A 20,447-nucleotide genomic window follows, 5' to 3' on the forward strand; every position below is an offset into this window, starting at 1 on the left:
TTTAGCCGGTGCGAAACCATTGCTAACCCGCCTTATTCCGGACTGTGGTGTGTACGCGCTCTCTACGTATAGGGAGGTGGCCCCCTCGGTCGGCAGGGGCGGGTGTGAGAGGCGTGGGAACGAACGAAATAAAAAAAGGCGTGGGAACGAACGAAATGTATTTTGCAAAATAAAATAACCATTTTTACGAAAAAAAAATACCGAAAAAATTGTTTCTATTAAATTGTTATATTTTTGTCAGTTTTGTTAAGAATAACTACAATTTATTTTGAAACTTGTTAAGAAAGCCTCAAATAACAAGTATTTGTATATACTTAGGCCGCAAGTGGAGGAGCTACATCAGATTGGAGATTTTCAGAAACTGGGGATTTTAGGCGATCAAGATGCCGAGTAATTGTATTCAAACACCGATTATATGCAATAACAGAATTATGATATTTATCCTCAACGACATTAATATTGTTCTGCTGTGCAGTCTCGGATATCGTGAGGTAAGATTTCCCGAAACTCTGAACTACCAATTTCGAGATTGTAGACAGTATACGTGGATTTGTTAATAGACTCAAAGGATCCTACACAACTGAGAACCATGCCAGCGGCTAGATTAAAGCGAACAATTGGACTTATTGACATTTTGCACCTTGATTCGATAAGCGGAAATAGGAAGGATTTTTAGGAAATGTAGCTATAGCTTAATGGAAATGAGAATTGTCACAGAAAATCTTTTTTAATTTGACTGTAAGGGTGAAAATATGCGAGAAAATAAACAAAGCGTAAGACATTTTATTTAAACCACAACTGAAATGAAGGACATTTAAGAAAAACTCCTTCTGGTTGAGGGATACTACTTCCAAATGTCGGGTGCTATTTGTAAACAGTGGGGTGAGAGTGCTCACAAATGTCTAGTTTAAAACGAGTAACCAATATGCGAGTAAAATTTTGTAATGGAAATTACTATTAATACCACAAAATTCTATAATTTTTCCAAATTTGTATTATTATGGTGAATTATTAATAATTTGCAATATATGCTGAAAGTAGAGCGTATCTACCAAAAGTAATAAAACCCTACGAAAATGTTTAAATTATGACAAAACGTTATAAATAATTAAGCAAACAATGACTAAATTACTAAAGTTACAAGTTCTTCACGATTATGCTTCTATAAAGAGGTATCTAGTTAATACCGAATGTAGGGTGAATTTGTCCAAAAACTACACAAACACCCCTGCGACTTATTAATCTTCCAAATATTATCGAAAACCAACAACGGATATCGCACAAAGAGAAATAAAACACAAGCAACGTCGGCAGAGAAATAAATATGCATAAGCAGCTACGCACCCACACAACAAGCGACGCCACGAACGATCCAACAATGAGAGTTGGAGATCAAAACAATTTGTTGGTGTTTCAGCAAAATATCAAACCGACGCTAAATAGGGCGCGTGGAATGGGTACTGTTGTTGTAATACTTTGCAATGTAAGTTCTCAAGTGAGAATCGATCGATGTTTAGAAAAATGAAGGTGATTCACAACAAACACTATTATGTTTGGTTGGTGAGGATAACAAAATAACCAAACGACAAATAGACGAACTGTCAGGAGTGTTGTTAGACAGGAGAAAAAGGGAAATAAGAAGACCAAGTATGTTTGGTTGGTGGAGATAAGAGAGATATAACCAAACGATAATTAGGTGAATTTTGTTACTAGTGCGGTTTAAGGGGTACAACAACAAGGGAAATATAAACAACTCAATAGACGGTTAAGACTTGTTGGCATCGATGTTATGACAATATTGGTGTGTTCCAAGTTTCCATCCCAGTAAAACACACGCGAAGGGTGATGGAAAATCGACCAGTGCTGTTACTTGGAAAAAAAAAAAAACTTAAACTCGTATGCACTAACGACCGCGGGTAGTTCACTTTAGAAAGAATCTGAATTTACGTACCTGATTGTTAGTTGGTGATTATAATGATGAAAGATGGTCCTAGTAATCTCCATGCAAATAAAAGGGAGAAACGATAAGCAACAGGCAAATGGCTTCTATGCGGTTCGATGCGAACAAATGTTTAACTCAGGGGAGTGGAGGAATGGCAGACAGCAGTAACAACAATGATAACTCCCGAGAGTTATTATGTGATGGTGAGAGGTGCAGGTGATTCGCGTGTGTGCTGATTGCGGTGAAAGTGAGAAAATACAAAACAAGGAAACACAGGAGATTATTAGTAATAAATTCTAAACAGTTTCATTCCTTATTTGTGTATTTCTCTTTTTTAATACCACAAAATTACGTTGGCGACAGAGGCCTGGTTAGTATGAATATACGAAGTTGTTAGAGCGCGAGAAGTGTACACTTCAACTACTGTTCGACAAGTGAACGCCGTGGTTCATGCAATCACAGAGGATCGCGGCGATAGCCGAGGATCTTTGTCGATGTCTACTACTACATCTACATTGAGAGAGAGCCCCGAGGGAAGTTGCTGAGGAAATGCCAGTTGTGTCAATCAGCATCCGTCATTGACTGGACTCGGGATGTTGAAGGCCAACATAAACAATACCTCTTAGTGGTAGCTTCATATTATTGAAAAGGTAATGTTATTTTCTCCCGTTTAATACGAATTTTCAAAATGTGTATTCTGTATACTTGCTTGGATTGAAATAGAATGTTTTATGTTATGCTATCTGTTCAAAAGAACATATTTTACTAACACATTTTTAATTTTGTTTTTATCATTATTTTATTCTATGTCAGCATATAACTGACCTATATAATTATTGTTTGCCTTATGCAGGCCAATAGCCTAAATAAAGAAACACCTCGATTGGTTTCACATTGCATGGGTTATTGGCTGAAGTAATTTATTGCTTAGTTAACTTTAAATGCTAGTTTTAATGAATTCAAAAATGTATAAATAGAAAGCAAAAATAAATTTTCTTGGTAGATTACAAGAAATTGTAAACATACCAAGGTTACACAATTCAAGTGTTGTGTATATCTGCTTTAATTAATATTAATAAACATTTTTTGGTGACCCCGACGTGATCCTGACAAGGATTACTTGATTCACTCATAAATTTCGAATTTCCCCCCACCAGTGGTAAGGAATTTGAAATATTTATTTGTGAAAGGAGCTAGTTACGTACAACTAGTAGCACCATCTAAGAGCCAGAAACATCTGGAGAAGAAGCCAGTACCTACATCAAGAATCTGAGTCAACTGATAGCTAATCACCGTAAGGCGGATACAGTATGGATCTAGCTACAGTAATCGAGCAACAACAAGCAGCAATTGCCGAGTTGAGGAAGGCAATTGCGAACGTAAAAAAGGCTCCATTGGAAAGAAGAACGGTGGAGTTCTACAGCAAAAAGCTCAAGGAAATGGAAGCACTCTGGGCAGAGATCGATCGCAATGAAAACAAAATTCGTGCAGATCCTGCGGCAGAGTCACATCTCCATATCACCAATAACGAATACCAAGTCATTGGTGAAGAGTACAGAGCTGCAATCGACAACATCGAGGCAGACATCAAAAGGGGCAAAGAACAAATGCCTCAGAAACCGCTTCCCGCAACAAGGGAGGGGGTGCAAAAACAATCAGGCCAGTTTACTGCAACCAGCAGCGTGACTGCATTAGTGAGACGTCAGAGGGCTCTAATGCAGTCCATACAAACGTTAATAAGGGGCAATTCAGGCCAAGCTGCTCCCTGTCAGACAGTGGCTGCAATTGAAAAACTGTGGACACACGTGGAAGATATCCACTTCAAAATGTTCGAGGACTTTGATGACCCAACGTTGGTGGGGTACGATGCATCAGCCTACGTTCTCTTAGAGGAAGAGACGTTAAAGTTCAAAGAAAAAATATCGACGCTAACACAGGTCGATCATTCGTCGTCTCAGCAGAGATCAGGCGGAAACTTGGCAAATCAAGTTAATCTGCCAAAAATTACAATCCCTCAATTTAATGGGGATTATTCGAAGTGGCAGACGTTTGCTGACATTTTTGGGAAAATGATCAACGAGCAAGCCTTGCCACAAGTGCAAAAAATGTGGTATCTCAAGGCCAACGTGACTGGAGAAGCCGAGAAACTCATAAGGCACCTCGAGTTGACCGAGGCGAATTACGACATTGCCTGGAAGACACTCCAAGACAGGTACAATAACAAGAGAGCTCAAGTGTCAACTATACTTGAGAGAATGCTAAACCTGCCCAACATGTCTGGCGATAGCAGATCAGTGAAGGACTTTCATGATAGTCTTCATGAATCGTTATTGGCATTGGAGGGTCTTGGAGTAAGGCCAAAGGAATGGGATCCACTCTTAATCCACATCCTAACAAAGAGGATGGACAAGACTACTCATGTGTTGTATGAGCAGTCGATTGTAGATTCGAAAGAACTCCAAACGATGGATCATTTCATGAAATGTTTGAGGAGTCGTTTCGAATCATTAGAAGCTGTCAATGGGATTCAGAAGAGCAAACCGTCAGCAACGACTGCTTCCACCACGATCCGTAGATGTCACATGTGCAAAGGTGACCACCCCCTATATTACTGCAAACAGTTCTTGGCAATGACAGTGCCCGAAAGACAGAAATGGGTTGCTAGACACAAGATGTGTCTAAATTGCTTCAAGGATGACCATCAGGCAAAAACGTGTACAAGTGGGAAGTGCAGGAAGTGTCAACAAAAACACAATACACTTTTGCATTTTTCAACGAGGCCACAAGTAGAGAACAAGTCAGCAGATTTGTCGGTTCAACAGCCGCCAACAGTAGCATCGGCGAATAGATCCCAATCATACGTACTTCTTGCAACCGCACGTGTTGCGATCAAGGCAAATAATGGAAGAAGCTATGAGTTTAAGGCGATTCTGGATTCCGGTTCACAAATTAATCTGGTGTCAGAGCGACTAGTGCAGAGGTTGGGTATCGAACCCATTCAAACATCTCTCTGTATCGAAGGTGTTGGAGGTAGATCAAGAACCGCAAACCACAGGGTCAACGTGGAGCTTAAGTCACTCACCAGCAAATTCAGAACACGCCTAGAAGCCTTTGTGTTACCAAATATAGTGCCACCCCAACCAAGCACTGAGATCGACATCACATCATGGCCTATTCCAGAAAACATAAAACTAGCAGATCCCTATTTTTATCAAACGACCAGGATTGACGTACTACTTGGAGCAGAGTTCTACTTCAACCTGATTCTCTCACAAGAACTTCGAATGTCCAAAGAGCTTCCTATATTGAAGAACTCAAAACTAGGATGGATTGCTAGTGGAAGAGTTCAGGCTGAATCAGAAACTGTGACATGCGCCGTTTTCGGAGAAGATGAACATGCTTTAGAAGATTTATTAAAAATGTTCTGGGAACAAGACGATGTTTGTGAAGACCAGAACTTGACAATAGCAGAGGAACAGTGTGAAAATCACTTCAACCAAAATACAACAGTGAATGAGAATGGTCGGTTTGTGGTGCGATTACCGTTTGCAGACGGCCCTGAGAAAATTTCTGAATCCTTGAATATTGCAGCATCAAGATTCTTTGCGTTGGAACGTCGCTTATCTAAGGATGCAAGTCTTCACGAGCAGTATGCTAAATTTATGAAGGAGTATGAGGATCGGGGACATATGACGAAAATACAATCAAGAGAGGTGCGTGGTAATCATTACTATATCCCGCATCATTGTGTCCTACGCCCAAATAGCAGCACAACAAAACTGAGGGTTGTGTTCGATGCGTCTTGCAAGTCATCATCTGGATGGTCACTCAATGATATTTTGCATTCAGGTCCCAGGGTTCAAGGAGATCTGTTTGGAATGCTGTTGCGGTTTAGACTGCCGAGAGTTGTGTTTACAACAGACATTGAAAAGATGTACAGACAAGTGCTAGTCGACAAAAGAGATCGCAAATATCAACTAATCGTATGGAGAAACACTCCAGACAAGGAACTCGAACATTACATGTTGAATACGTTAACATATGGTACGACGTGTGCCCCATATCTTGCTACAAGATGTCTGAAAAGGCTAGCAGATACGAACATACAAAGATATCCATTGGGGGCGATGGTATTGCAAAAGAATTTTTACGTTGACGATTGCATGTGCGGGTCTGACAGTTTAACAACGGCAATTGAGATGCAGAAACAAGTTAATATGTTACTACTGGAAGCTGGATTTAGACTACGAAAATGGTGTGCTAACCACTTAAAACTGCTGCATGGAATTCCTCCAGAAGATAGAGAAGTAGATCTCAATTTTGACAAATCATCAACCAAGGTTTTGGGATTAACATGGATTCCTCAAGCAGACCGATTTTGTTTGAAGAGTGATGTGAACGAATGCACCAAGGTCACCAAGCGGAAGGTCACATCTGATTTGGCAAGATTGTTTGACCCCTTAGGAATTGCGGGTCCTGTGGTGTCAGCAGCTAAGATCTTTATTCAGCAACTGTGGAAGAATAAACTTGGCTGGGACGAGGAACTGCCAGCAGAAAGGGCAGCATATTGGCTATCGTTCCGAGAAGGTCTGAAGATGTTAAATGATTTCAGGTTACCCAGACACATGTTTGATGGAGAGAAACCAACAAAAATTGAGATACATACTTTCGTGGACGCGTCAGAAAAGGCATATGGTGCTGTGGTGTATCTTCGAGCTATGCTGCCAGACGGCAGGCATATAGTCAGACTTCTTTGTTCAAAATCAAAAATAGCACCAATAAAGGAGATCACGCTGCCACGGTTAGAGCTTTGTGCCGCTGAATTGGGAACAAAACTTACTGCTAAGGTCAAAGCCGAATTGGGTTACGAAGATCTAAGGACTATTTATTGGTCAGACTCAGAGATTACATTGTACTGGATCAATTCAGAACCATCAGCTCTAAAGACGTTCGTTGCCAACAAAGTAAAAAATATACAAGGCAGATCGATAAACACTCAATGGCGACATGTGGGGACGAAGGATAATCCTGCCGATTATATATCCAGAGGTATGAAACCAGATCGTCTGTCGGGATGTCTGATGTGGTTTTATGGACCCACGTATCTACATGGAAATGAATCTCTCTGGCCGGGGCCCTTCTCAAAGAATAGAGAAAATCAATCCGATCTTGAATTCAAGACAAAATCTACAGTATCAGCAATTGCCTCACAGAGTGGGTTACAGGATATGATCTATGGAATCAACCACAAGGGTTCATTTAGACGATTACAACGTATTGTCGGTTATGTCCTGCGATTTTCAGAAAGGATAAAGGGACGCAAGCATGGAAGTTCGACCGATGTATTGACACCTATGGAGTTGAATCAGGCGATGCAACTAATAGTCAAGACCGTACAGGTGGCAGATTTTGCGAAAGAAATTCAGCAATTGAGGAAACATGGAGCATTGGACAAATCAAGCTCCATACATAGTTTAACTCCGTTTCTTGATGACAGAGGAATACTTAGAGTCGGTGGCAGGTTGGAAGAGGCAACCTTAGCATACGACACAAAACACCCGATGTTGTTACCATACAACGATCCAATTGTGAAACTCATTCTTAGCATGATCCATTTAGAGAATAGCCACTGTGGCTCACAACTATTACTGGCAACATCAAGACAAAAATATTGGATAATCAAGGGGAAGGCTATGGCTCGCAACATTGTGCAAAATTGCGTAAGGTGCACCCGGGCGAAGCCAAAGTTATACAACCAAATCATGGGAAATCTCCCACCGAGCAGAGTCACACCAGCAAGGCCGTTTATTGTCTCCGGCGTTGACTATTGCGGACCGTTATGGGTCCACTACAAAATACGAGGCAAGAGACCACACAAGGTTTACATCGCTGTCTTTGTCTGCTTCGCAACAAAGGCTGTACATTTGGAAGTAGTTACAGACCTAACAACGGAAGCATTCATTGGAGCATTGAAGAGATTTATCTCTCGGCGAGGAAAATGTCAAACCCTATATTCAGACAACGCGACTAACTTTGTAGGTGCTAAAAATCAGCTCGATGAATTCAATAAGGCTGTCTTTGGGGAGAAAGGCAAAGAAATAATAGCGGAGACGTGCTCAAGAGAAGGGATCGATTTCCAGTTTATTCCCCCAAGAGCACCACATTTTGGTGGCTTATGGGAAGCCGCGGTGAAGTCAGCCAAGCAACTGTTGCTTCGCACCACTAATAGTGCATCATTAACCCACGAAGAGTTGGAAACAGTTGTTATTGAAATAGAAGCAATCCTGAATTCCCGACCGTTGACTCCTATTTCTGACGATCCAAATGATCTAGCTGCATTAACACCTGGTCATTTTCTTGTGGGAGAACCGTTAACGGCACAGGTTGACCCATCAGCGAACCAATCGTCAACATCATTGACAAGCAGATGGAAGGTCGTATCTCAAATTAGGCATGAGTTTTGGAAACGTTGGTCCACGGAGTACTTAAATACTCTGCAAGAAAGAAGGAAATGGAGTACACCATCTCCAAACGTGGAACCTGGTCAATTGGTCATTATTAAGGAAGATAACATGCCTGTAATGCAGTGGCCGCTAGGCAGAATAACCCGAACATATAAGGGCAACGATGGAGCCGTTCGTGTAGTCGACGTAAAGACACAAAACGGCGAAATTAAAAGAGCTATAACCAGATTAGCTCCTTTATGGAAAAAGGAAAAGGAACCTCTTCCGCCTATAGAGACCAAGAGTAGGAGTGAAGAGCCATCTCCAAAGCGATTGAAGACGTCAAGCAGCATGCTAGTATCGATGATGCTTGTGGCTTTACTATTTTTACCTCTATGCTTGTGTCATTCGTTCAACATACACAAGTTTGAGAATAAGCCCGGCATCTATTTTGAAGGAATTGGAATCACAAAAGTAGTAACAGCAGAGTGGAAACTGATCACTTATTATGATCTTTCCCCATTTTGGGCAGATATGGATGGCTTTTCTACCGGGATAGGAACCCTTCAGAAGTTGTGTAAGATAGCAGTTGAGAACAGAAGCTGTGAGATACTTTCAGAAAATCTTATTCAAGTACAAAGCAGTTGGAATCAAATACACTGAACATATTCCCCAGGCGCATCAGGAGAGGAGCTCTAAACATAGTCGGGAACCTCGCACACTCGTTATTTGGTGTCTTGGATTCGGAATATGCGGAGCAAATGACTGTGACAATTGAGAAGGCAAATGAAGACAAGCAACATTTGTTGGATCTTCTAAAAAATCAGACATCTATTATTGATTCAACAATCAACATAATTAGAAAGGACGAAGATACGAGCCAAAGGAACTTCGGCAACATGCAAGTGGAGATGAACCTTTTGGCAAATAAGGTGAAGAAAGAAGAAGATGTTGTAAAGACAACACAATCAATTATGTTTCTCACTTCACAGCTCATGCTACTTTCATCAAGGTTGAAACATATAGAAGATAACTTAATCGACGTTTTAACGGATGCTCATCATGGTCGGATAAGTCCGTTGCTACTTACGCCACATCAATTGCTACAAGAGCTCCAAACCATCAAGGCTCACATTCCTCCATCTCGTGCTCTACCCGTTCGCGAAGATAATGTTTCGGATTTCTTCAAATTAATGAAGAGTAAGGGAAGGGTTATTAAGAACCATATCATATTCGAGATTCGCCTTCCATTAGTGGATCTCCAGCAGTATGATTTATTCAAAATGATCCCCGTACCTATGCTACGATCCGGTCGATTTATTTCAATAGCTTTGAAATCAACATTATTGGCAGCTAACGTCCATCGGGATGAGTTCATATCGCTAACCGCAGAAGAAATGAACAGCTGCATACATACCACAAATGACGTTTTTATTTGCGACAACCAAGCGAAATTTAGCAAAGGCGATCGATCACATTTATGCGAGGTGATTTTCTTATTGAACAAATCGTCAGAAGCGTGCGACTTGCAATCAACCATGCACCACCAACCTTGGAGACAAATGGAACAAAAGAATAAATGGATGTTTACTCTAGCCAATTTAACAGAATTGTCCTTTGTTTGTGGTACAAAAATGACACACCTGGAGGTGCAAGGAGCTGGAACTTTAGAAATTGGGCCAGGCTGCATTTTCAAAGACAACACATTTACAATATACGGTCACTACGAAAACAAAACAACAGTGCACACATCATATCTGAGACTTAAGCCACTGGATTCCATAATCTCAAGCAGTAAGCTTGTCTTGCTCAACAAAACATTAAACAGCACCTATGAAACACATGCTGCTGAACTCGTCACCTTACACCAACAGCTAAAAACTATTGAAATCGGACGCCTTCCACAATTAATGAAATCGACGGCCATTCACCATCATACCATCAGCTATCTAGCTCTTTGCATTGGAATTGGAGTAGCCATATACGTCATTGTCAAGTTTCGGCACCACAGAACTTCCAACAATAACAATAACATGAACCCAACACCTACCCCTCGGCAGTCAGTCTCATCATCATACGTCATTGACCAGACAGTTTCTTGAACGTTCCTCGTTCAACGTGGGGGAGAATGTTCAAAAGAACATATTTTACTAACACATTTTTAATTTTGTTTTTATCATTATTTTATTCTATGTCAGCATATAACTGACCTATATAATTATTGTTTGCCTTATGCAGGCCAATAGCCTAAATAAAGAAACACCTCGATTGGTTTCACATTGCATGGGTTATTGGCTGAAGTAATTTATTGCTTAGTTAACTTTAAATGCTAGTTTTAATGAATTCAAAAATGTATAAATAGAAAGCAAAAATAAATTTTCTTGGTAGATTACAAGAAATTGTAAACATACCAAGGTTACACAATTCAAGTGTTGTGTATATCTGCTTTAATTAATATTAATAAACACTATCAAATATTCTATTAATGTACTGCGTACATGATTAAAACTCGATCTTTTCTCCGAATTTTGTTTTTACCCTACACCATAGTATGGAGGGTATATTAAGTTTAATATTCCGTTTGTAACACCTCGAAATATACATTTTAGACCCCACAAAGTCTATGTATTCTTGATCAGCATAAAATTCTATGTCTACTTAGTGATGTCCGTCCGTCAGTGGAAATAAATCTATCTTCCGAACGAAACGAAGTAGGTTGATAACATTTTACCCAAATGTAAATTATGTTGCAGGACATTTGGTATTTAAAGTGGGCCATATAGGTCCATGTTTTGGTATAGCCTCCATATAATGGTACCTCCCGATATTCGATATTTTGATGATTTTAGCGATATTATTCACCGGAATTGTCTCAGGTTTAGTATTTGAAATTCGTAATAGATATTACAGAATGTGCCAGAAAATTGTCTATGCAAGTCCAGGCTTTAGTATAGTCCGCAAACAATGGTACCTCCCGATATTCAATATTTTGATGATTTAAGCGACATTATTCACCGGAATTGTTTGAAATTTAGTACTTGAAGTTCGTAATGGATACTATAGCCTAAGACAGAAAATTGTCGGTGCAGGTCCACGTCTTCGTTTGGTTCTCATATAACGGTACATCCCGATATTCGGTATTTTGATGATTTTAACGACATTATTCACCGGTATTGTTACAAATTTGTTATAAGAAATTCGTAATGGATACTATAGCCTAAGGCTGAAAATTGTCTATACAGGTCCACGTCTTCGACTAGCCCCCATATAACAGAAAATTGTCTGTGCAGGTCCACGTTTTGGTATAGCCCCACATAATGGTACCTCCCTATATTCGGTATCTTGGTGATTTTAGCCTAAACTTTGCAACAGATCCCACATAAGCACTAGTTTTACATATAACGGTCCTTTATTCATTCCAACTATCTTAAAAACTATTTAACTTATATACATTTTTGAAAGTTACTAAAGTTTTTGTCGGGTCCTGTTTTATCAACAACAATAAAAAGCATAAAATATTCAGACAACTCTACATACCAAATATTGATTGATTCTTCTCAGTTCGGAAAGATTGGTAGATTGACATGTTTCTAGGATTAAAACATTTCTAAGTAGATTTTGGCTGATAGTAAAATGTTTAATATTTTTGTACTTTTCGAATCCTTTTTGAAACGGATTTTCGGGATTTCAGCAAACGTTTTGTGCAATATAAATAAATACCTCTTCGTAGTAGCTTCATATTACTGAAAATGTGTCTAATTTTCTCCCGTATAATACGAATACTCAAAATGTGTGTTCAGTATAACCGCTTTGATTGAGACTTAAAGCTTATGTTATGCTATCAAATATTCTATCGACGTACTGCTGACCTGAACCCATGACCTGATTAATAGTCCAACTCTTTTAGACCCCACAAAGAATATATATTGTGGATTATGATAAAATTCGATTTCGATTTAGAGATGTCAGTGCGTCAGTGGAAATAACTCTAGCTTCCGAACGAAATGAAGTAGGTTGATAACATTTTACTCAAATGTAAATTATGTTGGAGTACTTTTGGTATTTAAAATGGGCCATTTTGGTCCTAGTCTTCGTATAGCCCCCATATAATGGTACCTCCCTTATTTCTGTATTTTGATGATATAAGCGACATTATTCTACGAAATTGTTTCAAGTTTAGTATTTGAAATATTTGAAATAGATACTACATAATATGCCAGAAAATTTTCTGTGCAAACCCACGTTTTAGTATGCTCCGCAAATAATGGTACCTCCCGATATTCGGTATTTTGATGATTTTAGCGACATTATTCACCGGAATTGTTTTAAGTTTAGTATTTGAAATTGGTAATAGTACCACAGCCTAAAACAGAAAATTGTCTGTGCAGGTCCACGTCTACGTACAGTTCCCATATAACGGTATCTCCCGATATTCGGTTTTTGATGATTTTAGTGACATTATTCACCGGAATTGTTTCAAGTTTAGTATTTGAAATACAGACAGACCGAAGGAAATCGCTAAATCGACTTAGAATTTCACGCTAATCAAGAATATATATACGGAATGACAATGTTAATATACCCTCCATAGAATGGTGGAAGGTATAAACATATTCAGACAATTCTGCATACCAATTGGATTGGGAGATTGGTATGTTTCGAGGATTTACACATTTTATAAGTAGATTTTGGCGGATAGTAAAATGTTTAGTTTTTCTTTGTACTTTTTGAGTTTTGTGCAATATAAATAAATATATCTACAAAAATTTAGAATAATATTTCTTCGTGGAAGTTTCATATTATTGAAAAGGTATGTAATTTTCTCCCGTTTAATATGAATTTTCAAAATGAGTGTTCCGTGTACTTGCTTTCATTGAAATTGAAAGTTTTATGTTATGCTATCAAATATTCTATTAATATACTGCGTACCTGATTAAAACTCAATCTTTTCTCCCAATTTTTATACCCTCCACCATACTATGGAGGGTATATTAACTTTGTCAATCCGTTTGTAACTTCTCGAAATACTCATGTCAGACCCAACAAAGTATATATATTCTTGATCAGCGTAAACTTCTAAGTCGATTTAGCGATGTCCGTCTGTCTGTCTATCCGTCTGTCTGTCTGTCTATCCGTCTGTCTGTCTGTCTGTCCCTAAGACTGAAAATTGTCTGTGCAGGTCCACGTCTTCGTATAGCCCCCATATAACGGTATTCGGTATTTTGATGATTTTAGCGACATTATTAACCGGAATTGTTTAAAATTTGGTATTTGAAGTTTGTTATGGGAACTACAGTCTGTGACAGAAAATTGTCGGTGCGGGTCCAGTTTCGAATTTGAATATGGTAATGGCTTATGACAAACAATGCATATGTATGTCCACGTCGTATAGACCCCAATGTAACGGCTATATTCGGTATTTTTAAAATGTTAACAGAATTTTTTAATGATTTTATTTTTTGAAAATTTCCAAATTCGTTGCAAATGGTGGAGGGTATTAAAAGTTCGGCCCGGCCGAACTTACTGCTTTTTAACTTGATTTTTTTAATACAGAAATTTTATTATTCTGCTGAGCAGTATCGGATGTCGTGAGGTAAGATTTTCCGAAACTCTGAACTGCGAATTTCGAGATTGTAGACAGTATACGTGGATTTATTAATAGAATCAAAGAATCCTACACATCTGAGAACCATGCCAGCGGCTCGTTTAAAGCGAACAATTGGACTTATTGACATTTTGCACCTTGATTAGATTCGCGGAAATAGGAAGTATTTTTAGGAAATGAAAATCTTTTTTAATTTGACTGTTAGGGTGAACATATGCGAGAAAATAAACAAAGCGTAATACATTTTATTTAAACCACAACTGAAAAGAAGGAAATATAAGAAATTGAGGGATACTACATGCCAAATGTAGAGTGCTACTTGTAAACAGTGGGGTGAGAGTGCTCACAAATGTCTAGTTTAAAACAAGTAACCAATTTGCGAGTAAAATTTGTAATGGAAATTACTATTAATACCACAAAATTCTATAATTTTTCCAAATTTGTATTATTATGGTGAATTATTAATAATTTGCAAATTTGCGACGTATAGACGAACTGTCAGGGGTGTTGTTATTGCATATTGAAGACAGGAGAAAAAGGGAAATATAAACAACTCAATAGACGGTCAGGACTTGTTGGCATCGATGTAATGAGAATGTTGGTGTGTTCCAAGTATCCAAAATCGACCAGTGCTGTTACTTGGAAAAAAAAAAACTAAAACAAGTATGCACTGACAACCGCGAGTAGCTCACTTTAACAAGAATCGGAATTTACGTACCTGATTGTTTGTTGGTGATTATAATGATGAAAGATGATGCTAGTAATCTCCATGTAAATAAAAGGGAGCAACGATAAGCAACAGGCAACTGGCTTCTATGCGGCTCGATGCGAACAAATGTTTAACTCAGGGGAGTGGAGGAATGGCAGACAGCAGCAACAACAATGATAACTCCCGAGAGTTATTATGTGATGGTGAGAGGTGCAGGTGATTCGCGTGTGTGCTGATTGCGGTGAAAGGGAGAAAATACAAAACAAGGAAACACAAGAGATTATTAGTAATAAATTCTAAATAGTTTCATTCTTTATTTGTGTATTTCTCTTTTTTAATGCAACAAAATTACCTTTGTAATTTGGGGTGGCGATAGAGGCCTGCATAGTAAAATATTCGAAGTTGTTAGAGCGCGAGAAGTGTACACTTCAACTACTGTTCGACAAGTGAACGCCGAGGTTCAGGAATCACAGAGGATCGCGGCGATCGGCGAGGATCTTTGTCGATGTCTACTACTACATCTACATTGAGAGAGAGCCCCGAGGGAAGTTGCTGAGGAAATGCCAGTTGTGTCAGTCAGCATCCGTGATTGACTGGACTCGGGATGTTGAAGGCCAACATAAACAATACCTCTTAGTGGTAGCTTCATATTATTGAAAAGGTAATGTTATTTTCTCCCGTTTAATACGAATTTTCAAAATGTGTATTCTGTATACTTGCTTGGATTGAAATAGAATGTTTTATGTTATGCTATCAAATATTCTATTAATGTACTGCGTACATGATTAAAACTCGATCTTTTCTCCGAATTTTGTTTTTACCCTACACCATAGTATGGAGGGTATATTAAGTTTAATATTCCGTTTGTAACACCTCGAAATATACATTTTAGACCCCACAAAGTCTATGTATTCTTGATCAGCATAAAATTCTATGTCTACTTAGTGATGTCCGTCCGTCAGTGGAAATAAATCTATCTTCCGAACGAAACGAAGTAGGTTGATAACATTTTACCCAAATGTAAATTATGTTGCAGGACATTTGGTATTTAAAGTGGGCCATATAGGTCCATGTTTTGGTATAGCCTCCATATAATGGTACCTCCCGATATTCGATATTTTGATGATTTTAGCGATATTATTCACCGGAATTGTCTCAGGTTTAGTATTTGAAATTCGTAATAGATATTACAGAATGTGCCAGAAAATTGTCTATGCAAGTCCAGGCTTTAGTATAGTCCGCAAACAATGGTACCTCCCGATATTCAATATTTTGATGATTTAAGCGACATTATTCACCGGAATTGTTTGAAATTTAGTACTTGAAGTTCGTAATGGATACTATAGCCTAAGACAGAAAATTGTCGGTGCAGGTCCACGTCTTCGTTTGGTTCTCATATAACGGTACATCCCGATATTCGGTATTTTGATGATTTTAACGACATTATTCACCGGTATTGTTACAAATTTGTTATAAGAAATTCGTAATGGATACTATAGCCTAAGGCTGAAAATTGTCTATACAGGTCCACGTCTTCGACTAGCCCCCATATAACAGAAAATTGTCTGTGCAGGTCCACGTTTTGGTATAGCCCCACATAATGGTACCTCCCTATATTCGGTATCTTGGTGATTTTAGCCTAAACTTTGCAACAGATCCCACATAAGCACTAGTTTTACATATAACGGTCCTTTATTCATTCCAACTATCTTAAAAACTATTTAACTTATATACATTTTTGAAAGTTACTAAAGTTTTTGTCGGGTCCTGTTTTATCAACAACAATAAAAAGCATAAAATATTCAGACAACTCTACATACCAAATATTGATTGATTCTTCTCAGTTCGGAAAGATTGGTAGATTGACATGTTTCTAGGATTAAAACATTTCTAAGTAGATTTTGGCTGATAGTAAAATGTTTAATTTTTTTGTACTTTTCGAATCCTTTTTGAAACGGATTTTCGGGATTTCAGCAAACGTTTTGTGCAATATAAATAAATACCTCTTCGTAGTAGCTTCATATTACTGAAAATGTGTCTAATTTTCTCCCGTATAATACGAATACTCAAAATGTGTGTTCAGTATAACCGCTTTGATTGAGACTTAAAGCTTATGTTATGCTATCAAATATTCTATCGACGTACTGCTGACCTGAACCCATGACCTGATTAATAGTCCAACTCTTTTAGACCCCACAAAGAATATATATTGTGGATTATGATAAAATTCGATTTCGATTTAGAGATGTCAGTGCGTCAGTGGAAATAACTCTAGCTTCCGAACGAAATGAAGTAGGTTGATAACATTTTACTCAAATGTAAATTATGTTGGAGTACTTTTGGTATTTAAAATGGGCCATTTTGGTCCTAGTCTTCGTATAGCCCCCATATAATGGTACCTCCCTTATTTCTGTATTTTGATGATATAAGCGACATTATTCTACGAAATTGTTTCAAGTTTAGTATTTGAAATATTTGAAATAGATACTACATAATATGCCAGAAAATTTTCTGTGCAAACCCACGTTTTAGTATGCTCCGCAAATAATGGTACCTCCCGATATTCGGTATTTTGATGATTTTAGCGACATTATTCACAGGAATTGTTTTAAGTTTAGTATTTGAAATTGGTAATAGTACCACAGCCTAAAACAGAAAATTGTCTGTGCAGGTCCACGTCTACGTACAGTTCCCATATAACGGTATCTCCCGATATTCGGTTTTTGATGATTTTAGTGACATTATTCACCGGAATTGTTTCAAGTTTAGTATTTGAAATACAGACAGACCGAAGGAAATCGCTAAATCGACTTAGAATTTCACGCTAATCAAGAATATATATACGGAATGACAATGTTAATATACCCTCCATAGAATGGTGGAAGGTATAAACATATTCAGACAATTCTGCATACCAATTGGATTGGGAGATTGGTATGTTTCGAGGATTTACACATTTTATAAGTAGATTTTGGCGGATAGTAAAATGTTTAGTTTTTCTTTGTATTTTGAGTTTTGTGCAATATAAATAAATATATCTACAAAAATTTAGAATAATATTTCTTCGTGGAAGTTTCATATTATTGAAAAGGTATGTAATTTTCTCCCGTTTAATATGAATTTTCAAAATGAGTGTTCCGTGTACTTGCTTTCATTGAAATTGAAAGTTTTATGTTATGCTATCAAATATTCTATTAATATACTGCGTACCTGATTAAAACTCAATCTTTTCTCCCAATTTTTATACCCTCCACCATACTATGGAGGGTATATTAACTTTGTCAATCCGTTTGTAACTTCTCGAAATACTCATGTCAGACCCAACAAAGTATATATATTCTTGATCAGCGTAAACTTCTAAGTCGATTTAGCGATGTCCGTCTGTCTGTCTATCCGTCTGTCTGTCTGTCTATCCGTCTGTCTGTCTGTCTGTCCCTAAGACTGAAAATTGTCTGTGCAGGTCCACGTCTTCGTATAGCCCCCATATAACGGTATTCGGTATTTTGATGATTTTAGCGACATTATTAACCGGAATTGTTTAAAATTTGGTATTTGAAGTTTGTTATGGGAACTACAGTCTGTGACAGAAAATTGTCGGTGCGGGTCCAGTTTCGAATTTGAATATGGTAATGGCTTATGACAAACAATGCATATGTATGTCCACGTCGTATAGACCCCAATGTAACGGCTATATTCGGTATTTTTAAAATGTTAACAGAATTTTTTAATGATTTTATTTTTTGAAAATTTCCAAATTCGTTGCAAATGGTGGAGGGTATTAAAAGTTCGGCCCGGCCGAACTTACTGCTTTTTAACTTGATTTTTTTTAATACAGAAATTTTATTATTCTGCTGAGCAGTATCGGATGTCGTGAGGTAAGATTTTCCGAAACTCTGAACTGCGAATTTCGAGATTGTAGACAGTATACGTGGATTTATTAATAGAATCAAAGAATCCTACACATCTGAGAACCATGCCAGCGGCTCGTTTAAAGCGAACAATTGGACTTATTGACATTTTGCACCTTGATTAGATTCGCGGAAATAGGAAGTATTTTTAGGAAATGAAAATCTTTTTTAATTTGACTGTTAGGGTGAACATATGCGAGAAAATAAACAAAGCGTAATACATTTTATTTAAACCACAACTGAAAAGAAGGAAATATAAGAAATTGAGGGATACTACATGCCAAATGTAGAGTGCTACTTGTAAACAGTGGGGTGAGAGTGCTCACAAATGTCTAGTTTAAAACAAGTAACCAATTTGCGAGTAAAATTTGTAATGGAAATTACTATTAATACCACAAAATTCTATAATTTTTCCAAATTTGTATTATTATGGTGAATTATTAATAATTTGCAAATTTGCGACGTATAGACGAACTGTCAGGGGTGTTGTTATTGCATATTGAAGACAGGAGAAAAAGGGAAATATAAACAACTCAATAGACGGTCAGGACTTGTTGGCATCGATGTAATGAGAATGTTGGTGTGTTCCAAGTATCCAAAATCGACCAGTGCTGTTACTTGGAAAAAAAAAACTAAAACAAGTATGCACTGACAACCGCGAGTAGCTCACTTTAACAAGAATCGGAATTTACGTACCTGATTGTTTGTTGGTGATTATAATGATGAAAGATGATGCTAGTAATCTCCATGTAAATAAAAGGGAGCAACGATAAGCAACAGGCAACTGGCTTCTATGCGGCTCGATGCGAACAAATGTTTAACTCAGGGGAGTGGAGGAATGGCAGACAGCAGCAACAACAATGATAACTCCCGAGAGTTATTATGTGATGGTGAGAGGTGCAGGTGATTCGCGTGTGTGCTGATTGCGGTGAAAGGGAGAAAATACAAAACAAGGAAACACAAGAGATTATTAGTAATAAATTCTAAATAGTTTCATTCTTTATTTGTGTATTTCTCTTTTTTAATGCAACAAAATTACCTTTGTAATTTGGGGTGGCGATAGAGGCCTGCATAGTAAAATATTCGAAGTTGTTAGAGCGCGAGAAGTGTACACTTCAACTACTGTTCGACAAGTGAACGCCGAGGTTCAGGAATCACAGAGGATCGCGGCGATCGGCGAGGATCTTTGTCGATGTCTACTACTACATCTACATTGAGAGAGAGCCCCGAGGGAAGTTGCTGAGGAAATGCCAGTTGTGTCAGTCAGCATCCGTGATTGACTGGACTCGGGATGTTGAAGGCCAACATAAACAATACCTCTTAGTGGTAGCTTCATATTATTGAAAAGGTAATGTTATTTTCTCCCGTTTAATACGAATTTTCAAAATGTGTGTTCTGTATACTTGCTTGGATTGAAATAGAATGTTTTATGTTATGCAATCAAATATTCTATTAATGTACTGCGTACATGATTAAAACTCGATCTTTTCTCCGAATTTTGTTTTTACCCTACACCATAGTATGGAGGGTATATTAAGTTTAATATTCCGTTTGTAACACCTCGAAATATACATTTTAGACCCCACAAAGTCTATGTATTCTTGATCAGCATAAAATTCTATGTCTACTTAGTGATGTCCGTCCGTCAGTGGAAATAAATCTATCTTCCGAACGAAACGAAATAGGTTGATAACATTTTACCCAAATGTAAATTATGTTGCAGGACATTTGGTATTTAAAGTGGGCCATATAAGTCCATGTTTTGGTATAGCCTCCATATAATGGTACCTCCCGATATTCGATATTTTGATGATTTTAGCGATATTATTCACCGGAATTG

At 37.9% G+C, this 20,447-nt stretch overlaps 1 protein-coding gene across 1 annotated transcript in view; it reads left to right on the forward strand.

The window, feature by feature from the left end:
- The first annotated feature begins 3,252 nt into the window (after positions 1-3,252).
- LOC131803484 (uncharacterized) overlaps positions 3,253-20,447 on the forward strand; it is a 31,841-nt gene continuing 14,646 nt past the window's right edge. Inside the window, exons 1-2 of the mRNA XM_059124844.1 lie at positions 3,253-8,520; positions 9,378-9,585. Of these exons, the coding sequence (XP_058980827.1) occupies positions 3,253-8,520; positions 9,378-9,585 (5,476 nt within the window). The remainder of the gene's footprint in view (positions 8,521-9,377; positions 9,586-20,447) is intronic.

This window comes from Musca domestica, unplaced genomic scaffold (genome assembly GCF_030504385.1).
Source record: "Musca domestica strain aabys unplaced genomic scaffold, Musca_domestica.polishedcontigs.V.1.1 30, whole genome shotgun sequence".
NCBI classification, from domain to species: domain Eukaryota; kingdom Metazoa; phylum Arthropoda; class Insecta; order Diptera; family Muscidae; genus Musca; species Musca domestica.